General features: G+C 42.7%; 3 protein-coding genes across 7 annotated transcripts in view; 1 reads left to right on the plus strand and 2 right to left on the minus strand.

The window, feature by feature from the left end:
• Positions 1 to 356: 356 nt before the first annotated feature.
• Positions 357 to 10,301, minus strand: FAM161B (FAM161 centrosomal protein B). Of its 5 annotated transcripts, XM_042047400.1 has the most exons (9): positions 10,264 to 10,301; positions 9,938 to 10,170; positions 8,193 to 8,755; positions 5,671 to 6,008; positions 5,149 to 5,276; positions 4,688 to 4,855; positions 4,094 to 4,193; positions 2,609 to 2,739; positions 357 to 2,479 (listed from the first exon to the last, which is right to left on the minus strand). In XM_042047400.1, the coding sequence occupies exons 2-9, from the start codon at positions 10,084 to 10,086 to the stop codon at positions 2,293 to 2,295; spliced, it is 1,764 nt and encodes a 587-aa protein (XP_041903334.1). In that variant the 5' UTR covers positions 10,087 to 10,170; positions 10,264 to 10,301; the 3' UTR covers positions 357 to 2,292. The 5 variants fall into 5 exon arrangements, with proteins under 5 accessions (XP_041903334.1, XP_041903336.1, XP_041903333.1 ...); XM_042047402.1 differs by lacking the exon at positions 10,264 to 10,301 and having other exon boundaries at positions 357 to 2,383; positions 9,938 to 10,256; XM_042047399.1 differs by lacking the exon at positions 10,264 to 10,301 and having other exon boundaries at positions 9,938 to 10,256.
• Positions 10,302 to 10,429: 128 nt separating this feature from the next.
• COQ6 (coenzyme Q6, monooxygenase) lies at positions 10,430 to 19,703 on the plus strand. Its single transcript, XM_042047129.1, has 12 exons — positions 10,430 to 10,590; positions 12,357 to 12,491; positions 13,185 to 13,243; positions 14,348 to 14,471; positions 14,910 to 15,040; positions 15,403 to 15,510; positions 15,600 to 15,662; positions 15,979 to 16,086; positions 16,466 to 16,668; positions 17,773 to 17,888; positions 18,293 to 18,459; positions 19,555 to 19,703. The coding sequence occupies exons 1-12, from the start codon at positions 10,431 to 10,433 to the stop codon at positions 19,582 to 19,584; spliced, it is 1,404 nt and encodes a 467-aa protein (XP_041903063.1). The 5' UTR covers position 10,430; the 3' UTR covers positions 19,585 to 19,703.
• ENTPD5 (ectonucleoside triphosphate diphosphohydrolase 5 (inactive)) overlaps positions 14,473 to 19,839 on the minus strand; it is a 28,314-nt gene continuing 22,947 nt past the window's right edge. Inside the window, exon 16 of the mRNA XM_042047134.1 lies at positions 14,473 to 19,302. The gene's annotated coding sequence lies outside the window, so the exon portion shown is untranslated. The remainder of the gene's footprint in view (positions 19,303 to 19,839) is intronic.

Raw genomic sequence — 19,839 nt, forward strand, 5'->3', positions numbered from 1 at the left:
AAAGGCTTTCTTCAGAACTGGCATTACTGAGAATGCAGAGTTTTGCTAAGGTACCACGTGTCTGTGATAGCCTCTATGCAAAGAGAATGCCTAGAGTTTATATTGCTCCCTAGCTGAATGGAAAGGTAGTGCTGCTGCTGGTACAGGTATTGTAACCTGGAGGTTTCTGCAGAAGCTCCACCAGGTACCTAGGAATCAAAGTCTGATGCAGTTTGGCTGCCACCTTGGCAATTCATGGGAGATGCTCCAGTGAGGTGTCTTCTTTTCTACAGTATTTTTGTAGGTTAGCTGAACAGCCTGTAGATCCTGTAACTGAATATAACCAAATATTTTCATAAAATGCAAAAATCCAGAACCACAGTTGAAACTCTTTATTTCCATACCACTTTTGAGACATATTAAGAGATTACAGATCTCTTTTAGGATTACAGAAATGTATCTTCCTTTCAGAACAAAACTTTGTTTAGCAAGAGAGATGTGAGTTTCAGTTACTTAGTTTGATGCTTTTACTTTCATCACATTTCAGCAATTTCTGTTTAGGGACCAATATGAAGACTTTAATTTATTTGTTATTATATTCATGCATGTCACCTTAGTATTTGTTAAAAGAATATGGCATAATAATTTAAAGTCAAAACTTTTGTTCCTCCTTTCTTAGGGTTTCCCCTTACACTTCACATACTTGGAAATGTCTTTTTTCAGCACCATTAACTATTATTATGGAAATTAGCAACCAGTTTTAGTAAATACGCCTTAAAATGTATGTATTAAAATTTCAGTCCCACTGCTCCAAATATATCCATACAAAGAGGCTTTAAACCACAGACTTCGAGCATGGAAGTAATCTTCTTTCTTTCCTCTTTCAATGTGGGCAAGGCATGGTGACAATATGGTTACATCACTGCTCTTTTCCAGGGGGTACCCAGAGAAAGAACAGCCTCTGTATGTCCTATGCAATTAAACCTATGTAGGAACTGCTACACTGGTAAGAGGCTTCCTGGAACCCTCCGAGGTGCTTACGCCCGCTCTCAGTGCGGAAACTGAGTTGCAAACGAGGACTGCTGCAATCCAGTGCATTCAGCCTGTAACATAGCAGTGTGAAACCTCTGGGCCACAAATTCTTGGATTTAATACTTTGTTATGATTAAAAATGTGATTATTTCAGTTTTTTATCTTTGTCTAATGTGGTAGCTCTTACAGATACTGTATTTCTGATTTTGATGATAAGGCTGTGTTGTTACAGTGTAAGGAAAAAAGGATTGAGGTGACAAAAAGAGACACAGATTCTATTTAAGTAAGTGAGGAAAAGAAGATAGATAAGAAAAATTGAGCAATACAGAAACATGGTATCAATTTTAAAATATTTTAATGTCAAAGTGCAAAATTCTCAGAAAACATTCCAGGTGGCAAGGATTTTTGTTTTTGAAATGGCTATTAGTGTCAGCTAAAGGGAGATCACTAAAGTGTGAAATACACCATTCAAGATGCACTGGGCATTTGAGTATGACATGCTGGCAGGTAATACACAATCTTTTTTTCCTCCAAAATCCATCTTTGATATCACAGTAATCATACAATTAGGACAACAATAATTTGAAGTGATGCACTGTTTAATTACAACCTTCTTCATAACTTTGGTTGTTTTTGGGCCAAATTAATGAGCTCAATTGGTAAGATGTTGAAACACTTTCAAATCACGAAACATAGGAGATTTTTAATATAGGAAGACTATTGCTTCTTACCAGTGGGAGGAAGGAGCAAAGCTGGTAGCGAGTGAATGAAAACACCAGAGAAAGACTTACTTCCCTTTGAGTCTTCTCCCAAGGTAGGTCAAATCCTGATATTGTTTTTGTAGAAACATCTTGTTTGAAAGCATTCTACTAGATGTGTGTCTAAAACAAGGTTTAGGACAGTGGAAGGCGTTCTCCCTTTCCTGTGTGCTTCTGTGGCATGAATGCAAGGAGCTGATACTAGAGAATGCACCTCTTCAATCTTTCATATCTGCTTTTATCCAAAGATAGTGCTTCAACCTCTTTAACTTGTCTTGTTGCTCATTAAAGGGAAACAGCTCACGCAAGGGACAGTTTTGAAGACTAAGGGAGGCTGCAGGGTTTGCTGGGCTGAACAAGACATGCTCTAAACAACAGCTGCTTTACTAAATTCTCCCGTCTCACCCCACAGCACTTCTTAGGTGTCAGCTTAAACTATTAAGTTCCTGAGGCTTAACCTGGAGAATCTTGAACAAAAAAAGGTCAAGATTCAAAAAGAATTGATGGATTCTTCTGTGAGCTTTTATGTTGCCACTTCCTTTCCACTCTGTTCCTCCTGAGGTACTCCTTCCTGTTCCATACAGTCGTCCTTTTCGCCCCGAGCCTCAGGCAGTCTGCAGAAACAGTGATTGTCTAATACCAGAAATGGTTTGCCCCGTGCATATGAAATAGGGTGCAGCCATAGGAATTCAGAGAGAGAAGCCACAATGCTTTAAATAAGAGCAGTGAAGTTAATTTAATTTTTCCTACATTAGATTATAGAAACTGGAATGCATTCATGAACAAGGAAAGTATTTTTAGTGACAGACAAAAGAGCTGTGCTGCATTGTTTTTATTACCTGTGAACACCAGATTCTTCTTGCAGCAGGTCAGTGGCATCTTTCCCTTTTTTCTTTACAAATTCTTCGCTTAGGCCAACCTGCTGGAGGGTGCGTCTGTAGCGACGCTCTGCTCCTCGACGAGCACCATGCTGTGAAATCAAAACTTAAACAGTAAATACATAGAGCTGGGGATTCCTTGTAACAGTCAACTTGTTTTAAAGTGCATATCTGACACTCCTAATGGGGACAAGATAACAACAAACCTCCTGTCCAAAATTTTTGTAATCCCTACAGTATCAAAACAATACTAGGACAATGTCTAACATCTCTCAAAGCCAGAGCTCACCCTTTCCTGCTTCAGTTCTCTTTTCTCTTCCTTCTTGTGTTCTCTTCCTTCTACCACATTCCAGTCTTACCAGACTAGTATACTTGTGTCTGAGTCCTAACTCTGACACTCAAATCAAACACATGTGCAAAAAAAGAGTTGTGGGAAATCCTGGAAGCATGTTTGCTCGTAATTGGTAAGAACTAACAACAGTGGAGTTAATAAATGGAGAGTGCCTGTGAAATAGCTTCATATCAGCTCAATTAAAAAACAAGCATCTTGGGTCCTATATCCTCACTGCTTCCAAATGAACCTTGCAAATCTATGTAGTCTGAGATGAGGGTTTTCCAGAAGGACTGGCCAGTTCATAAAGACTAAGGAGTTCTACATGGAAGGATAGAAACCTAGTATCAACATGAGTGAACACAATTGATAATTCTTACCAATCTGGTACAGAGAAATGTTATCAATATTTATCACACGTGTGTTCTCTGCCTCCATCATCAGGACAGCCTGACTGAGGAGGCTACTTGCTGTTGAGAAATTTTAAATCAGCATATTGTCAATGTATTGTCACTATGTGTCTAACCAGCTGTAATTCCTGCAAGGACAGCAAACTGAAAGAGAAAACCCAGGGAAAATGATACAGTACAGATTGTATCTACAGCTCAGGTGCAATACAGATTTGTAGCTGGTACTGCGTGATGGATGAGATGTGCTGAATGCACGTGATAAAAATGATGTAACCATCATTAATGTTCTTCCACAGCAGTAGAGGTACAAAGAAAAGGTGTTTAACTGGAGAGGGTTTTAAGAAAAAAGTTTTGCATCTCTAGACTCTAGTCTATGGTATTCAGGTGCAGAATAGGTATTTATTTAATTTCTGGTGTGATAAGGCCTTGATTTTGATCAGACCATATACTGTGATTGCAGTACATACTAGGAATGGGCAAGTCCCTAGAAATAAGCCTGAATGTTTTTTTCAAGTGGTAGGAAGGAATTTAAGTTATACTTTGGTGGCTTTTCCATGTGTTATTTTGAGTGCAGTCCAGAGACTATGCAACCATTTGTACCTTCATACCCACAAATTAATTTGAGACTAGATTTCTTAATGGCTGTCTTAAATGAAAGACAATTTACCTATTGCCCAGAAACACTCTGGGACTTTGATCAGTTACCTTGGTGACCTGTTCAAAGAGATATGGTCTGTTCTTGACTCGCAGCTGCATTTCTTCCAGCTCCTTTCTGTATTCTTTTGTTCTGTCTTGCATATTTTGCCTGAAATGGAAAAATTGCCTGTCTACTATAGGTTCCCTCTGACTATAGTTGATCAGGAATGATGAATTCTCAGTGACTATTTCATTCTTTAAATCACTTTGGTAATTCTCTTGATTCTGAATGCTGGGAGAAAAACCTCAATTACTGACAAGTTATGGACCTATGAGCAAAGCTCTTCTACTAGACTGTAAGCAAGGAAACAGTGTTCACATTTTTAGAAAACCTTGTCTCTTATGTGCTCTTTACCAAGTTACACCTTACAGTTGACTGGTTTGTACAAATTAGTTTCTACAAATGTTAATCTAAAGGAAACGGTTCTGTATGGAAGGAGTAGTGTGGAATTCTCAAGAAATCCAAATGAATGTAGAATGGATATAACAGCCAAAAAAGGTTAGACTAGGAATGTTTTCACACCCATTTTGTCCTAAAGAGTTATCTGATGATCCTCAGTTAGTGGAGCAAACAGTTATTTCTGTGCAGAGTAGGATACTGACCGATTCTGTTTTGACTTCTCCTTTTGTGTTTCCTCCAAACTTTTATGAGGATCCAGTGCTTTTGCTCGGCTGTTCACAGACTTTTGCATAGCTTGACATTTCATTTTCTGTTTCTCCAGCCAATAAATTCCTTCTTTGTCCCCTTCCTTTTTGTTATCTTGGGCATATCTATATAGAAAAAAAAGTTACTGATAAGCCCACTGTGGAATGCCAGACCACATGCTAGCTGGGAATTTCACTTTTGTAGTCCTCTAAGGAGAAAAAGCAAAATTTCAGCCATACAAGTGTGCAGTTCCCAAAGCAACTGGGAGACAGAGGAAGACTTAGCAAAGAAAGAAGACAGAGAAACATTTAGGAAATGTGTTGTTGATGTAGTTGATGTGATGAGCAAAAACACTGATGTTTTTTCCTCCATTTTGGTCAGTAGTTGTATGGCCTTGTAGACAAACTTTTCTACCTACCTGATAGCTGATTCCCTCTTTCTAGTTGCATCTGTAATATGCACAGGAAGGGTGTTGGAAGAGAGAGAGGAAAGTCCAGGCAGAGACTGACTTTTTTGCCCTGAAACCTTGGAAAGCTTCTGAGAATCCTGAAAAAAATCAAACTTCATTCAGTGTGTGTGTTCACAGACAGCTGCTAGTACAGAATCTCCTCTGTTATTTTCCTACCAAAGAGAACAGATGGGGTATGAGAATGCACTCATTCTTCTCTCTTCCATCAGCAGAGATTTACATGTGGATGGGCTGAGGGACAAGGGGAAGGAGACATGATTAGAGCTATGAAAGGGTGTCTGAGCCTTAGCTGTCATAGCTCATCTCTTTGTGTAGAATTTTGTTCTCTTGTTTAGCCTAGACTTTTGCAGTACTCTCAATACAAGGCAGAGGTCACAGGATGTTAAGCATTCATAATTAAATGCTATAAACTTAAGAAGTTGGTATCTTGACAGGAGAAAGCAGTACCACAGAAATATCCAGGTATCTCACCTTTGTCTTTTCATTAGCCTGCCTCTGCCTGGCATGGAGATTGGAGGTTCTTAGCTTGAATGGCTTATTACGAGTTGGCTCTTTGATTTCTTGTCTCCTTACTGTTTTCCTCTGAAATGCCCAGTAAAGTTCTTCAAAATCTGGTATTGTTGGATTAATCTTTGGCTTGAAGCTGAAACTTTTGTCCTGTAAGAAGCCAAGTCTTTCCTGCTTAGTTCTGGTGGCAGTTCGGGACTGAGGCTCTCTCCGACAGTTGCTGGTATCTATAGGAGCTACGGAGCTCTTGAGCAAATCATTTGCTCTCATTTGAATACGGATTTCCCTGTAGAGTTCAGCTTCTAAAGGATCAAAAGGAAAGCAATGAGAAGATTATGACTGACAAAAAAGGCTGTGAAACTGCCACTGCCCCAGTCTACACTTTCCATTATGATGGCAGCTACACATACAGGAAAGACCAAACATCCTGTGTTCTCCTTCCCCCCCTTTTCAGCCCCTCTCTCCTCTGCCTCCCAGGGAAAAATAATTCAAAGATACTGATGCCATGAAGATTTTTTGCCTTTTATACCCGTTATACCTTTTTACAACTTCTGTATTCCTGGTGCTTTTTGCCTACATTCTTGGACTTGTTTGTCAAGCTAAGAGACTTAACATTTTAGAAGCTTCGTAGCTAGGGATCAGTGTGCCCCAGACCCCAAGGTCCTCTCCAGAACACATTCTGTAAACCAAGATAGAACCATCCAGGGGAAGGCTTGTTGGGGAGTGGGGGCTCACTTGAGCCTCTCATTGGGGAATCTTTGATAGATATGCTCATTAGTAAAACCTATAATGTTATATCCGATCTTTGGGGGCAGACTCGGCGGGGTGCATCTCGATGCACATGACCTGGACGTGTGCACCTAAGGATCCTTACAATAAATACCAAGGTAAAATCCCTTTTCCCCTTCTAACCGTGTATGACTCTTGATTTTAAGACCGGGAAAAGGCATCAATACCACTAAAACCATGGTAGGGTCTCTTTCTTAGGCATTAATTTTTAGATATCTCTTTTACTTATTGGAGCAATAACTGGACAGGTCTTCTTCTATTCTGAGGGGTACCAGGTAACTTGTGCCCTTTGTCTTGCAGAAGTGTTAATCAAGGTTCTACTTTTTATATGGGACTTACAGTCATTATGTTGACTGTGTGGTACAAACAAGTTGTTCAACTATACTTGTAACAGATGATGGCTTTTCTATGTAATCTCCAGCAGTAACTGTCTATATTGGAAAACCTTTTAAGTAAGGAACATCTGATGGATGGATCACGTTTTGTGACTTTCATGACAAACTTTCCATAGGAAGACTATGTTTCAGATTATAGCATCAAAGTGAAGTCCTTCCCTGTGCAGGACTAAATATTTGTGAAAATGCAGACAGTGGGCTGGGGGTTGTTTTTTTGCTTTTAGGAAAAAAAATTCAATACTGCTGTTTGCAAAATAAGATGGTTTTGCATCTATAGGTTTTCATTGACTGAAGTACGAAATGTTCATTTCTCCTCCCTTCTCATATACCAGATAGAAATGGAACAATGGTTTGTCCTTTGCCGCCTTTTACCTTTCTAATCTATTTAGGTTAGTACACCCCAACAGAATGTTTTCTGATGAAAACTGAACTGGTGTATCCTCAAGAAGAAATCACTGGGAAACAGTAAAAAAAGAGAAAAGGATGAGAAAAGCCATGAGAATCATTAACCACTGGCTTAGTTCCCACATTCAAGTATGAAGTCTGTATTGCTTACTTCAAAGTTTCAGCTGTGGTGGCTTAAACTATCTGAAAGCAAGCAAGCATCAGTAACATTTCCTTGGCTGTCCTTCTGACTAGAATGGTCCTGGCACATACTTCCCCTGTTGTAGCACTTAAGCCAGTGCAAATGAGAAGGCAACTGGAAACATCAGAGAATGGCAGGAGAGACGACTACTACACTATCACTTAGAACCAAACTAATTGCCTGATGTGGGCTCAGGAGATATTGTTCTCCTCTCCTAAGGGTTCTGTGCAGAATGGATCACTTGGGTAGGAGTAAAACTGTCAGATCTAAGATACTGCATGGACCTTGGAGACCTATGGCACTACACCTGTCTTCGTGTTTGTGCCACAAACCATCTCAGTCCCTTTAGTGTAACCAAAGGTATGGAATCCAGTGCAGGGAAAGATTCCCAAACTGTCATGACCTGCAGCAAAACAGGTATGGAAATCTGTCTGAAGAGCTCAATGTGCCCATGTTTTCTGGGGAGTAGAACAGAACTGCTGCTGCTGACACTGATACAGGACTACTAAACTTAGGGCACTCTACTGCAAGGGTATCTATACAAAATGTAAGGACGAGAGACACACAGGAGACTCAACAACACCAGGGGATGTAATGACACTGGCTTTATGCTCCAAGTGATGCCCTATAGGCCATGATCTTACCTCCCAGCATGGAGGAGACAGCAGGGGGACAGGCAGGGAGGTGCTTTTACAGAAAGAGCCCTGGCATGTTACCTTTGAGTTTATCTCCAAGAAGTGAGTCATAAGTAGATTTAGGAACTTTTTTACTGGCTTGCTTCTGTTTGGAGCTCTCATTTGGGGTTGCTGCTGCCAGGAATTTTTGTCTGATAGCTTCTTTCTTTTTCTCTTCCTTCTCCAGAAAACTGAAGGGCCGCTGTGTTGAAAGTAGCAGCTCCTTTCTTTTCTGTGTTGCTGCTTTCCTGCGAATCTCATTCTGCTCCATTATTTCCTGATAAAGGGGCAGAAACACATGGGCAGGTACAGGCTGTGCCCGGAATTGTTTCTGACATTCAGCTTCATCCTGGCTTTGCCTTTTGTCTCTCTCTTTGTCTAGTTCAAGAAACATGTATGACTTCATCAACTCGGACTTTTTGCGAGCTTCCCGCAGTGTCATTTTGAAAGGCTGAGGGATGGTGATGGAAGGAATCCAGGGAGATGAAGCGCTTTTTGGCCTCAAGCGGGATTTAGGAAACAAGTGAGGCTTTTGCTGATCCCAGGTACTGTCCGAGGTGAGGTCGGTCAAAGAACTGGACTGCCTTATGTTACCAGATGTATGACTGAGACAAAGACATTATGAAGGGGAAATAAGTTGAAATTATTAAAAAACAGAGTTAAAAGAAGGGAGACACTATTAGAGAAAGACACCATAGCCTGAGCTGGTTGTTAAAAGTCAGGCCTAGGGTTTGTCATTCTCAGGCTTCATATTTTGCTTTGCTACCAAAGTTTGTGAGCACAGCTGTGCTTGTTTTGTTTTCCATGTATAAAATGGAAGTTAGGCCTACTTAGCTTTGTCATGCAATTTATTATGCTGCTAGCACTCTATTGCCAAAAAGGCCACAAGCAAACCAAAAAGTTCCAACTTTAAGGTTATCTTGCTAATAGCTACTCAACATAACAGACAAACGCAGGAGAGGCAATCAGTTAGGCACACAGATGCACAAATCCTAACAAACAGTATCAAACACTAGCATTCCCGGGATGCTGATGGGAATGTCATTACAAGAAGCTGCTTTAGTGTGATGCTTGAGAGGTTCAGCTGGAAACTTTGTACCTGAGAAGACGACCATATTATTGATAATAAGAAAAAAACCCACCTGAGGCTATACTGGGTCTCATTAAAACAGCGAACTTCTCATAGGATGTCTGAGGGTAATTGTGAAAGTGAGTGCAACTTAGGAGATTTATGGGAAGGAATAAATGCAGGCAAAAGGAAGGATCAAGGTGAACCAGAGTGGACCAAGAACAGGAAAGGGAAAAAAAAAGCGGGGAAACAGAAGGTGCGGATCATGTGTGAACAGACTCCTGGTCAGTACACTTACTGATGATTGCTGCAGCCTCTTCTTCTTCATAAACTATTTCCTTTGTGAGAGCATGCGTGTATGACGTGCTAGTGAATGTCAAACTAGACTAACCACAAGGAAAGACATCTGGGAGCTCGACCTTGGAAAGACCATAGCTCTGAAGACTGGATGCTGGATAGAAATGTGTGTGATCTGCTGGCACATGTTAAGCGTGATTAGCTGATGAGTGAGACGGGGATTTGTGCTGTTCATGTTTTATATGAATGCTGCTTATGTGGGCACCTATTGACCCCTTCCTCCCTGCTGTGACTACACTTGTGGCCAGTGTTTTGGCACTAAACACGTGCATTTTGGGACTTCATGTTCCGCCTCCTCCCTGGCCAGAAGGAGAAGGAATCCTGCACCCCATCCTGCTATCCTTACCAGGTATCATCCTACCTGAGAGCCTCCCTCAGCTTCTCACGCAGAACTTCCGCCTCCCTTCTGAAACCCTCCAGCTCCTCATCTTCTTCGAACACCCCGAGGTCACCCCATAACTTTGCCTGGCACGGTACGCCCGGTTCTAACGGAGACCGCCGGCCCCCCATCCCGAGAGGATGCTCCCAGCTCCTTGCCCGGCGGCGGGAAATTCAGGAGTCGGCGTATTACAGCCTGAAGGGATGTCGCGGCAGCTGGAAGAAATGAAATAAATCGGGAAGTGCTCGTTTCGGGGTTCGACCCCAACCTGCCCGCCCGGGAGCGCCGCGGCCGGGCCCCCGCCTCACCCGCGGGCCGCCGCGTCACCCGCCCGCCCCGGCCCCGGACCTGCGCCAATCGGCGCGGCCAGCGGCGCTCGGCCCGCCCACTCGGCCTCAGGCAGCCAATCAGACGCGCGCCCCGCCGTTGTCATGGTGCCGCGGCGCCACTTCCGCCCGCCGTCAGTTCCGCGGCGATGGCGGCGCTGTGCGGGCGGGCGCTGCTGGTCCCGCTCGGAGCGCGGCTGCGGGCAGGGCCCCGCGCCCCGCTCAGCTCCGCCGCCTCCGCCCCGCCGCTCTACGATGTGGTGGTGTCGGGCGGGGGCATGGTCGGGAGCGCCATGGCCGCCGTGCTGGGTAAGGCTGTGACCCACTCGCCCGCAGTGTGAGATAACCGTGTATAGGATCTCAATGTCCAGGATCCTGCTGTGGGATCTCCTTGATCCTGCGTCATCGTATGACGACGCTCTAAAGTTGACTTAAAGCTGTTTGGTGAGCTAATCAGTGATGAGCCTAGCCCTGTCCGTGTGTGTGCATAGCTGTTAATGGAGCCATTACTGTAGTGTTTCTGTCAAACATGCTCATCCTTAAATAGCTGATGGATAATGTCACCCATAGCTGAAAATGCTTTTCTGATTATAGAATCATAGAATGGGTTGGAAGGGACCTTAAATGTCATCTAGTTCCAGCCCCCTGCTGTGTGCAGGAACACCTTCCATAGACCAGGTTGCTCTGAGTCCAGTCCAGCCTGGCCTTGAACACGTCCAGGGTTGCGGCATTTACAACTTCTCTAGGCAACATGTTCCAGGGTCTCACCACCCTCACAGCAAAGAACTTCCTCCTAATATCTAATCTAAACCTACTCTCTTTCAGTTTGAATCAATTCCCCCCTTGTCTTGTCACCACATGATCTTGTAAAGAAAGTCACTTTTTGTCTTTCTTGTGGGCTCCCTTCAGGTATTGGAAGGCCACAATTCAGTCACCCCTAAGCCATCTCTTTTCCAGGCTGAACAAACCCAATTCTGTCAGCCTTTACTTGTAGGAGAGGTGCCCCATCCCTCTAATCTGATCCCAAGTTTCATTCTCTAACCCTGAATTTTAAACGCTGGAATACCAAGTTAAAATGTATTTCTGCTTGCTTTGTATCATTAGAGATCCTGAGGGTACTGGCTGCTTCTTTATTTGCAACATGGATTCAGAAGGGTGCAGTAGTGAGAGAAACATAAAGAAAATAGTGCACAGAAGATCAAAGATCCTGAGCAATAAGTGTTTTGCAAATATAAGGGTTTACCTTGCAAACTTATGTTCTGCTTGTATTGTTAAACAAGAGCACAGTGCATTTGAGACAGCGTAAGGGTCCCTTCCAGCCGTGATACCTAAGGCTGACAAGCAGGTCTGGGACCTTTCAGGACATGAGGTTATTACTACACATAATCTAGAAAATATGCCCAGAACACTGCTGTCTTTAGGGCTGCTGTAGTAGTAAACTCTAGATGTTGCAAGGACACGACTTCTCCCCTCAGTACCTCCTGCATCTGTAGTGGCTGGGATGCTGCAAGTGTGGCCAGCTCTGCTGCAGTGTTTTACACTTTACTTGAGTCTTCATTTTTTTCAGTTCTCTTTAACTGGAAGTTTGAAGTCTAAACTGCCTGTGCTATTCCATTGCCAGAATGCAAGGACAGAGAAAACATTAATGTAATTGCTACATATCACAGAAGTTTTATTTTGATCTCCTAAAAGGGGAATTTATGTTTAGGCTCTGGAAGATGTGTTCTGTGCATGGAGTAAACATTGCAGATTTCACTTGTTAATACTCCAGTAATGAATTTTCATTTAAAAATGGCACAAATTAGTACAAAAATGTAAGCTTTATATAAAAGGAAAATATGTAATCCTTGCTTTAACTGCAAAACTTCCTTTAACTGTTGTCCATCGCAGTAACTGGACTGTAGTCATAAAGCTTTAAAATATGCAAGTTTGCCTGCCTGGTCAAAACCTGTATTGTAAATGTATTTCTTTATTAAGTGTTGCATTTATTCTGTCTTATTACAAAAACTCAGGTGTTTTGTGTTTGAGATTTTTGGCAGGAGCATTGTAACAAAGCCTGTATTTGCTTATTTTAGGGCATGATATCCACTTCCATGATAAGAAGATTGCTTTGCTGGAGGCTGGTCCCAGGAAAGAATATGATTACATGCCAGATAGTTACAGTAACAGGGTCAGTTCCATCTCACCAGGATCAGCAACCCTCCTAAGCAGTAAGTATGATTTTGTTGTTTGCATTTTTAACATTTATATTTGAGCTGGTTTTTTTTAAACGAAAACACTTTTGACCATGTGCTGCCTTCATCCTAAACTCCATAGAATTATTTGCCTTTGTCGCTACATGCTGAGTTGTGGTTATTAAATCAGAATTCTCTTAATAACAGGGATCTGTGTTCTGGTATCTTGGTCTGATTTGTTATTATATAAATATTTGTGACATTAGGCTAGTGAAAGGTTGTAAGGTGTTCTCTGCAGCACCTGGAATGTTCTATTCACAAAAGAAGCTTAGTGCTTTGTAGTCCAATAACTCAGTCCTCAATTAATGAGGATTAATTGTCATTTTAAAGAGATATTTGAGCCTTGATTCCTTATGGAGAAAGAAATGTTCTATCCGGTAATTTCTGTGTCTGTTTTATTACCCAGTGAGGGGATAGTGAGAGTTGTCTGTTAGGTCAGAGGTTCATGGAGAGCTCTTGTTTCTTTCCTACGGCTTGTGTTAACAGCAAAACAATGTGATTCTGGAGCTGTGAGGCAGACCTGGTCCTGTCTAGGGATGGTGCAAGCGAAGCCTGAGCATAGTCAGGGAAGGGTGGAGGAGAGTGTGGAGCGAGCTTCAGTTTTGTTTTGGTCTCAGTGTCACATGTGAACCTGTATCTCCATGTATTTGTGTCCTTTTTCTGTTTCAGGTTGTGGCGCCTGGGATCACGTCTGCAGCCTGAGATTCAAACCGTTCCGGCGAATGCAGGTGCCTGACTTAGGGCTGCAAATACACCACGTGTCTGTCTACTCCGAATTCTCAAAAGTACTTACATCAATGATACAAAGGTTTTTCTTCCTGTGGTAAAGGGCAGGTCATGCTTACGTTCATTCCTGTCCCTTTTTTGTGGGTAGCAGTCAGAAATACCTGTCCTCAGGGTCTTGATGCTACAGGCTGAGAGGTGGATTCCTAATGGAAGCTGTAGATACTGAGGCATGGGAATTAGCCAGGAAATAACGGTAAAGGGTGTATTGGTTGGGCTGGGATAGAGTTACTTCTCTTCACAGTAGCTTGTGTGGGGCCGTGTTTTGGATTTGTGATCAGTGTTGATAACACAGGGATGTTTTAGTTACTGCTGAGCAGCACTTACACAGTGCCAAGGCTGTCTCTGTTGCTCACACTGCCCTGCCAGTGAGCAGGCTGGGGGTGCACAAGAAGCTGGGAGGGTACACAGCTGGACAGCTGACCCTGACTGATATTCCATACCCATATGATGTCATGCTCAGCAATAAAAGCTGAGGAAAAGAAGAAGGAAAGAAGGGAAGTTTGGAGTGATGGCGTTCGTCTTTCCAAGTAACCATTGTGCTTGATGGGGCCCTGCTCTCCTGAGATGGCTGAACACCTGCTTGCCCTTGGGAAGCAGTGAATTGATTCCTTGGTTTGCTTTGCTTGCACATGTGGCTTTTGATTTTCCTATTAAACTGCATTTACTTCAACCCATGAGTTTTGTACTTTCACCCTTCCAGTCTTCTTCCCCATCCCAGTGCAGGGGAGTAAGGAAGCAGTTGCGTGGGGCTGAGCTGCCTGCTGGGGTTAACCTACAGCAAGGTTGTAGGGTAGCTTTATATGTCAATTATATAACAGGAAAGTAGGGATAAAAAACTTGACTTGGAATTACTTTTTGAACTTAAGCTAAATCATTTAATGAAATTAGTTATGTGATGCACTTTAGTAGCTGGGAATGGACAGTAATACAGGATGTTTCCTCTAGTTCTGTATTTCTAAATCACTGTGTCTTTTTGCTGTTAAGTCCCTGAAATTAACAGCACTTCTTTATCACAAAGTTTCATGTAATGTATTTTTTCTTTGTAGGTATGGGATGCTTGTTCAGAAGGCATGATCGTTTTTGAGAAAGATGACTTAGATGACATGGGTTACATAGTGGAGAACGATGTCATTATGTCTGCTCTCACAAAACAGTTAGATGCAGTAGCAGGTAGTGGACAATTTCTTTAATGTTTTATTTCCTGCAGATAGCTTTTAGTTACTTGCCCTCTATTGTGTGTACTAAGTCTTGAGAGGGAGAAATTCATCTAACAAGTAACTCTTGAGAAATTGGCAGCTTCTGGAATTGGGAAGGGAGGGAGAAATCTGACTTCCAAAGGCTACAGAGCAGGAAAGCACTTGCATATATAGTTCTCCAGAACACAGTCTCTCCAAAATTGGACTTAATTAAAAGATCTGTAGCTCCTTGTCCAGAGCAGGCCTGGCAGTGACAAGGGGTTGTCCAGATCTGTTCTTCCCAGGTGCCTTGAGAATTGTAGGGTGAGCTCCAAGGGTGCTGTTAAGACATGCATGGCCGTGGCTGTTGTAGCGGTTTCCTTTTTTCCTGTCTGTGTCATGCTGTGACCATGGTACTTTGTGTTCCCATCAGACCGGGTGGAGGTTTTCTACAGGAGCAGAGCAGTCGGGTACACCTGGCCCCTTCCTTCCCACAGCGGTGACACAAGCCCTTGGGTGCAAGTTGAGTTAGTTGATGGACGCAGACTTCAGACCAAGCTGCTGGTAACTAAGCTCTTTATTTCTGTTGATAAGGCGTCATCTCTAACCCAAATCCTTTCCACTGGATTTGGTTCTGATTCCATGGGTGCTGCTCCACCCATGTGGAGTGCTAGAGTGAGGTGAGTGGCTAACCCTGTCAGAGAGGGTGTGGGACACTGGACACAGCCTTCTCTCTATGTGGTGCAAGGAGATGCTGCTGAGTTCGAGAAGAGCAGAAGGGGCCACCTCTTCTGTTTTTTGGGGAATTTTATTTTCTGAATGAACAGACAATGTATAGATGCAGGCTGAGGTTTGTAGAGTGAAATACTAGCTCCTAGTCTTTCTAGGAGCTGCTGAAGAAGTTGCTTTGCATCTCTGTTTTACAGATTGGTGCGGATGGTCATAATTCTGTGGTCCGAAAGAAAGCTGAAATTAAGAACATTGAACATCAGTATGACCAGTCAGCTGTGGTGGCAACTCTCCATTTATCTGAGGTAAAATTCTGCTAAACTGACTCTTCCATAAGCAGCAGAACCTAAGAGGGTGATCTGGCTTGCAGTCCACTTGCTTCTTTCCACTGTAGGCCACAGACAACAATGTAGCATGGCAGCGGTTCCTTCCCACCGGGCCAATTGCGCTTCTTCCGGTAAGGTGACTCTGTATTTTTTTTAATGCTTTAAAAAATTTTTGTAGTCTAGTAACTTTACTTCTGTCCACACCTTTCTGTGTTGGTTCTGTCTCTTAAGAATTTGCACATCTGCCCTTTACTCTTCATTTATTGCATTTTCCCCTCCTGCTGTCTCACTTTATCCTTGGTATTTCCCACTTGTAACAAGCTGGGCTGGAACCGTAATTTTCAGAGGGACTGGTGTGAGGCAGGGCAGTGGGGAAGTCTTTGCACTGAATATTCATTTTTGCTTCTTTTTCTCTTGATATTTACCCTTGACATTCTCTTAAACTAGCTGTCTGACACTGCCAGCTCTCTGGTCTGGTCTACATCTCATGACCATGCATCGGAGCTTCTTGCTATGGATGAGGAAAGCTTTGTGGATAGCATCAACTCTGCCTTTGTGAGTATCAGCCTCGTGGCAGGTAAAAGGCTTAAAAAACAGTAATGGGAGAAGTGGATTCTGAAGTTCCTTCCTCTGGTCTGAATTATATTAAAAAGGCACTTAGCAAAGAAAAGATGACCCCTTGGGACTGAATTGGGTTAGTTCTGAAAGTCACAGAAGATGACCTAAATTTCCAAAAGGTAGGAAGAGTAGGCTCATCCCTAGTTGGAAATTTGTATGTCCTAAAATGGTGAAGATAGGGGTTTTTTTTACTGTATAGTTTTGTCCAAGTGGTTAAAATTCAGTATTTGGAACTCAGATTTTTTTTTTTTTTCAGCTGAGTTCTTCTATAGGTCTAGTTTGGGTCAACTTCCAAAGATTTGTTTGTCTGTTTCAGTGGAGCAACATAAACCACTCTGACTTCATTGACACTGCTGGGGCCATGTTTCGTTCTGCCATTTCACTCCTGAAGCCCTCTGGCACTGCAGTCCGTCAGCTGCCCCCAAGTGTTGCTAAAGTCGATCCAGAGAGCCGAGCCATGTTCCCTCTTGGAATGGGGCACGCGACAGAGTATGTCCAGCATCGTGTGGCTCTTATCGGGTAAGGTCCTCAGTAGTAGCCCTTGGGTGAGTGGGTGGCATGTGGTTAGAAATTACGTGAGGATAGCAACTCCCAGTCAACAAATTAGATGTTAGAAATAATATACTCTTCCAGTTTGACTTTATCCAGGTCCAGTTTGTTCTGTGTGCCCTCATGTTCTTTTGTATGAGTAGCTTTCTGCCCATTATCTGTGCTTTCTGTGTAAATTGAAAGATAATTATTTCCCTTTTGTGGTTTGTACAGTCCAGTGAAACAATCCAGTATCTCATGCTGGATCTGTACTCCCCTTACATTGTACAAGCCATTTTGTGCACCAGTTTGAGTTTTAAACTCACCTTTCTTGAACAAAATGACAAAAATTATTCCATATGGGATGTCAGAGACTTTTGTATGGTGGCCTGTTCAAATAGGAAAATACCTCATTTCTTAGGTCTAAGGTCGCATGTACTTTCTTCTCTGCCCCGGCTGCAGTATGGTGGTAGCTTTTAGTAATTCTTGGATGCTACACTTCTGTGTGGTGCACTTTTCATCTTTCCAACCTGTGAGCCACTCTATGCTTGGGAGCACTCTGTGCTTTATAGCTTGGTAAAGTACATGATCTTGCATTTCATATCAAAACTTCATTTAATTTCTTTAACTTTGTGACTCCCATATCAATATGTCTGTCTTTGTGCTTTACAGGTAAATCTGTTCATAGAAGAACCCGATTTTGTTTCTATTCAATGACATCCCACTTCTCCTTTACACTCATGTCTGTCCACTTTGTGCAATGTGCCATTGACAGAGCTCCTGTTGTGCTGAGGTCACTTACAAAAACATTAAGGCCTGTTCCATGCGTGATCTGAGAGGACTTTGGCTAGTCACCTCTTTATAATTTTTCCTTTCAGACCTGCTTTTTGTTACCTCCCCTTTGTCTTGCTTCTTACAACTGGAGAGGCAGTCAGGTAGTTCAGCATAGCATTCATGGAGGTACTGGATAAAGCACATATGCTGCTCTAAGGTGGTTCATTGCAAAGAGGTGAGGAGTGCTACCCCCCTTCTGGGGTTTGTCAGCCATTGTGGCTTTCTTCAAGGGAAATAAGTTTCTGTCTTCTCTTGCTCCAGGGATGCAGCACACAGAGTCCACCCACTTGCAGGACAAGGAGTAAACCTGGGTTTTGGTGATACTGCGTGTTTAGCTCATCACCTCAGTGCAGCAGCCTTCAATGGGAGCGACCTGGGTAAGGCTCCAAGACAACACAGTGGCAGTAAGAGGATTAGTCTTACAGGCCTTCGCTGCTCCACCAGGACAAGCAGTACCTGTGGTTAAGCATGCTGCTGTCTTGTGTTTGAAAGCTTTGTTGAAGCAAAGCTGTTCTGATGTCCACTGGCTGTAGAGCAGTTTAAGGTTCTTGGATGCAGTTTCCATCCCACAAATCTTAAAGCCGCTTTAAAAAAAATAAAGCTCTGCAGGATGGCAATTAAAGACGAGGTGAGATGAAGAGCACTAGCTGGTGGAAGGAGGTCTTTATTGAGATGGACCATTTCTTTGTTCTCTTTCAGTTGCCAGAGGAAACTGCTCTATAGATAAGATGCACGGTTGTTTGTGGCAAGTGTAATAGAAGCATTCAATTATCTCTTCCAGGCTCCTTAAAACACCTCCTCAAGTTTGAAACAGAACGTCAGAGGCATAATGTCTCCTTGATAGCTGCTACTGATGTGCTAAAAAGGCTTTACTCCACCACACTGGCTCCTCTGGTGTTGCTGAGGACATGGGGATTACAAGCAACAAATGCCCTGCCTCCTGTCAAAGTAAGGATCTCACTTCAGTAAGGGCTGTAGGAATTGTCCAAAACTATTTGTGAAATATGCACAAAATGTAAAGATTTGTTTGTTTGTTTTAAATGAAACATTTTTTGTTTATATACTACTTGTTTAAACGGGGGGTTTGTGTCCTGAATGGGTCTGAGGAGTTCCTAAATAACTGATGGCTCAGTAGTGACTGGTTTTTTTTCCTGCAGCACAAGGGAACACAAAGGATCTCAGTGTCTTATACTCCGTATCAGTAATTAGGAGTTAGAGGTCATCAGAAGTCTTTGGCTTTATTTTGCTATGGAATTAAAATGTCAAACCTTGAATAGTAGTCCAGCAATGCACAGAAAAAACAGCCCTATGAAGACACCTCTTCACTAAGACATTGGGTGGCTTCACAGATGCAGTGTGCAGCCCACGCTTACCTGTTCCTGTGCTGTTTTGCCTTGTGAATTGTTCCCATGGCAGAATTTCAAGTCTCTAAGATGGAAATTACCTGAGGAAGACAGTGGTGAGGAGCTTTTGTCTTACACTGCAAACAGGGTCTGTGTTTATCTGCCTAAACTCCTCACCCTCTTGACCTAGTTGCTGCATTTTTGTGAGGTTCCTTAAGTCCTCTGCTCTCAAAGCTCCCAAGCACCACCACATTAGATTCTCATTTCTGGATATTAATTTTTTTTCATTTATTCTTCATATTAAACACAGGTGCCCTGTTTCCTTTGTGTTATGGTCACAGTTGAGACACTTCCTGAGTTGAGAATCGGTACATTCCTATGGCACAGTGTCTTCATTAAGGAAGACTATGCTGGGGCTTCAGTGCTCAGAATTTTTTTTCCTCTTTCTCTGTTTAAAAGAAAAAAACAAAGATCTCTTTTCTGAGCACAGAACCTGTTGGTAACACCAGTTTTGTGCTAATCGGGAAGGAAAGGAATGCTACAATTTTGTTAATTTTGCTAGGACAGAGGGAGAGGTTCTCTGCACGTGGCTAGAAAGACTGGCCAAGAACTGTTGTTCATTTATATAAAAGGGAAGGTACCTAAAGCTTCTTTCTAGAACACATGCTTATGAATTACTTCTCTTTTTCTTCTCTTTCAGGAGCAAATCATGGCTTTTGCCAGCAAGTGATCCATTGTCAGTCTGTCAGCAGCTTGCCTGTGAATGCATTGCCCTTAAAAGGGCTGTGACTAACTTGAACCTTTGAATTGTTATTTTAATTTGCAATAAAACGGAGGGATTGAGCTGTGTATTACCTCATCCACTGGTTTATGCAAAAGCCGTCTCATCTGCCCTCCTCAAGAGGATTTAGGGTTTCTTTCCATAGTACCACGATGTCTTCAGACACAGAACTGAATGTACAATGTGCTTTTAATTTGGGCCTCC

This window comes from Corvus kubaryi, unplaced genomic scaffold (assembly GCF_017639235.1).
Source record: "Corvus kubaryi isolate FWS band 111438036 unplaced genomic scaffold, C.kubaryi_AGA036_p1.0 66, whole genome shotgun sequence".
NCBI lineage: Eukaryota > Metazoa > Chordata > Aves > Passeriformes > Corvidae > Corvus > Corvus kubaryi.

Bases quoted from the DNA above. Each gene is read 5' to 3' on its own strand.
- COQ6 (XM_042047129.1), top strand. From the start codon at position 10,431: ATGGCGGCGCTGTGCGGGCGGGCGCTGCTGGTCCCGCTCGGAGCGCGG. The intron at 10,591-12,356 runs GTAAGGCTGTGA...TGCTTATTTTAG, and splicing joins CGCCATGGCCGCCGTGCTGG to GGCATGATATCCACTTCCAT. The intron at 15,663-15,978 runs GTAAGGTGACTC...CTCTTAAACTAG, and splicing joins GGCCAATTGCGCTTCTTCCG to CTGTCTGACACTGCCAGCTC.
- FAM161B (XM_042047400.1), bottom strand. From the start codon at position 10,086: ATGGGGGGCCGGCGGTCTCCGTTAGAACCGGGCGTACCGTGCCAGGCA. The intron at 4,856-5,148 runs GTAGGTAGAAAA...TTTTCTATATAG, and splicing joins AAGAGGGAATCAGCTATCAG to ATATGCCCAAGATAACAAAA. The intron at 4,194-4,687 runs GTCAGTATCCTA...TTTCCATTTCAG, and splicing joins GAGAAGTCAAAACAGAATCG to GCAAAATATGCAAGACAGAA.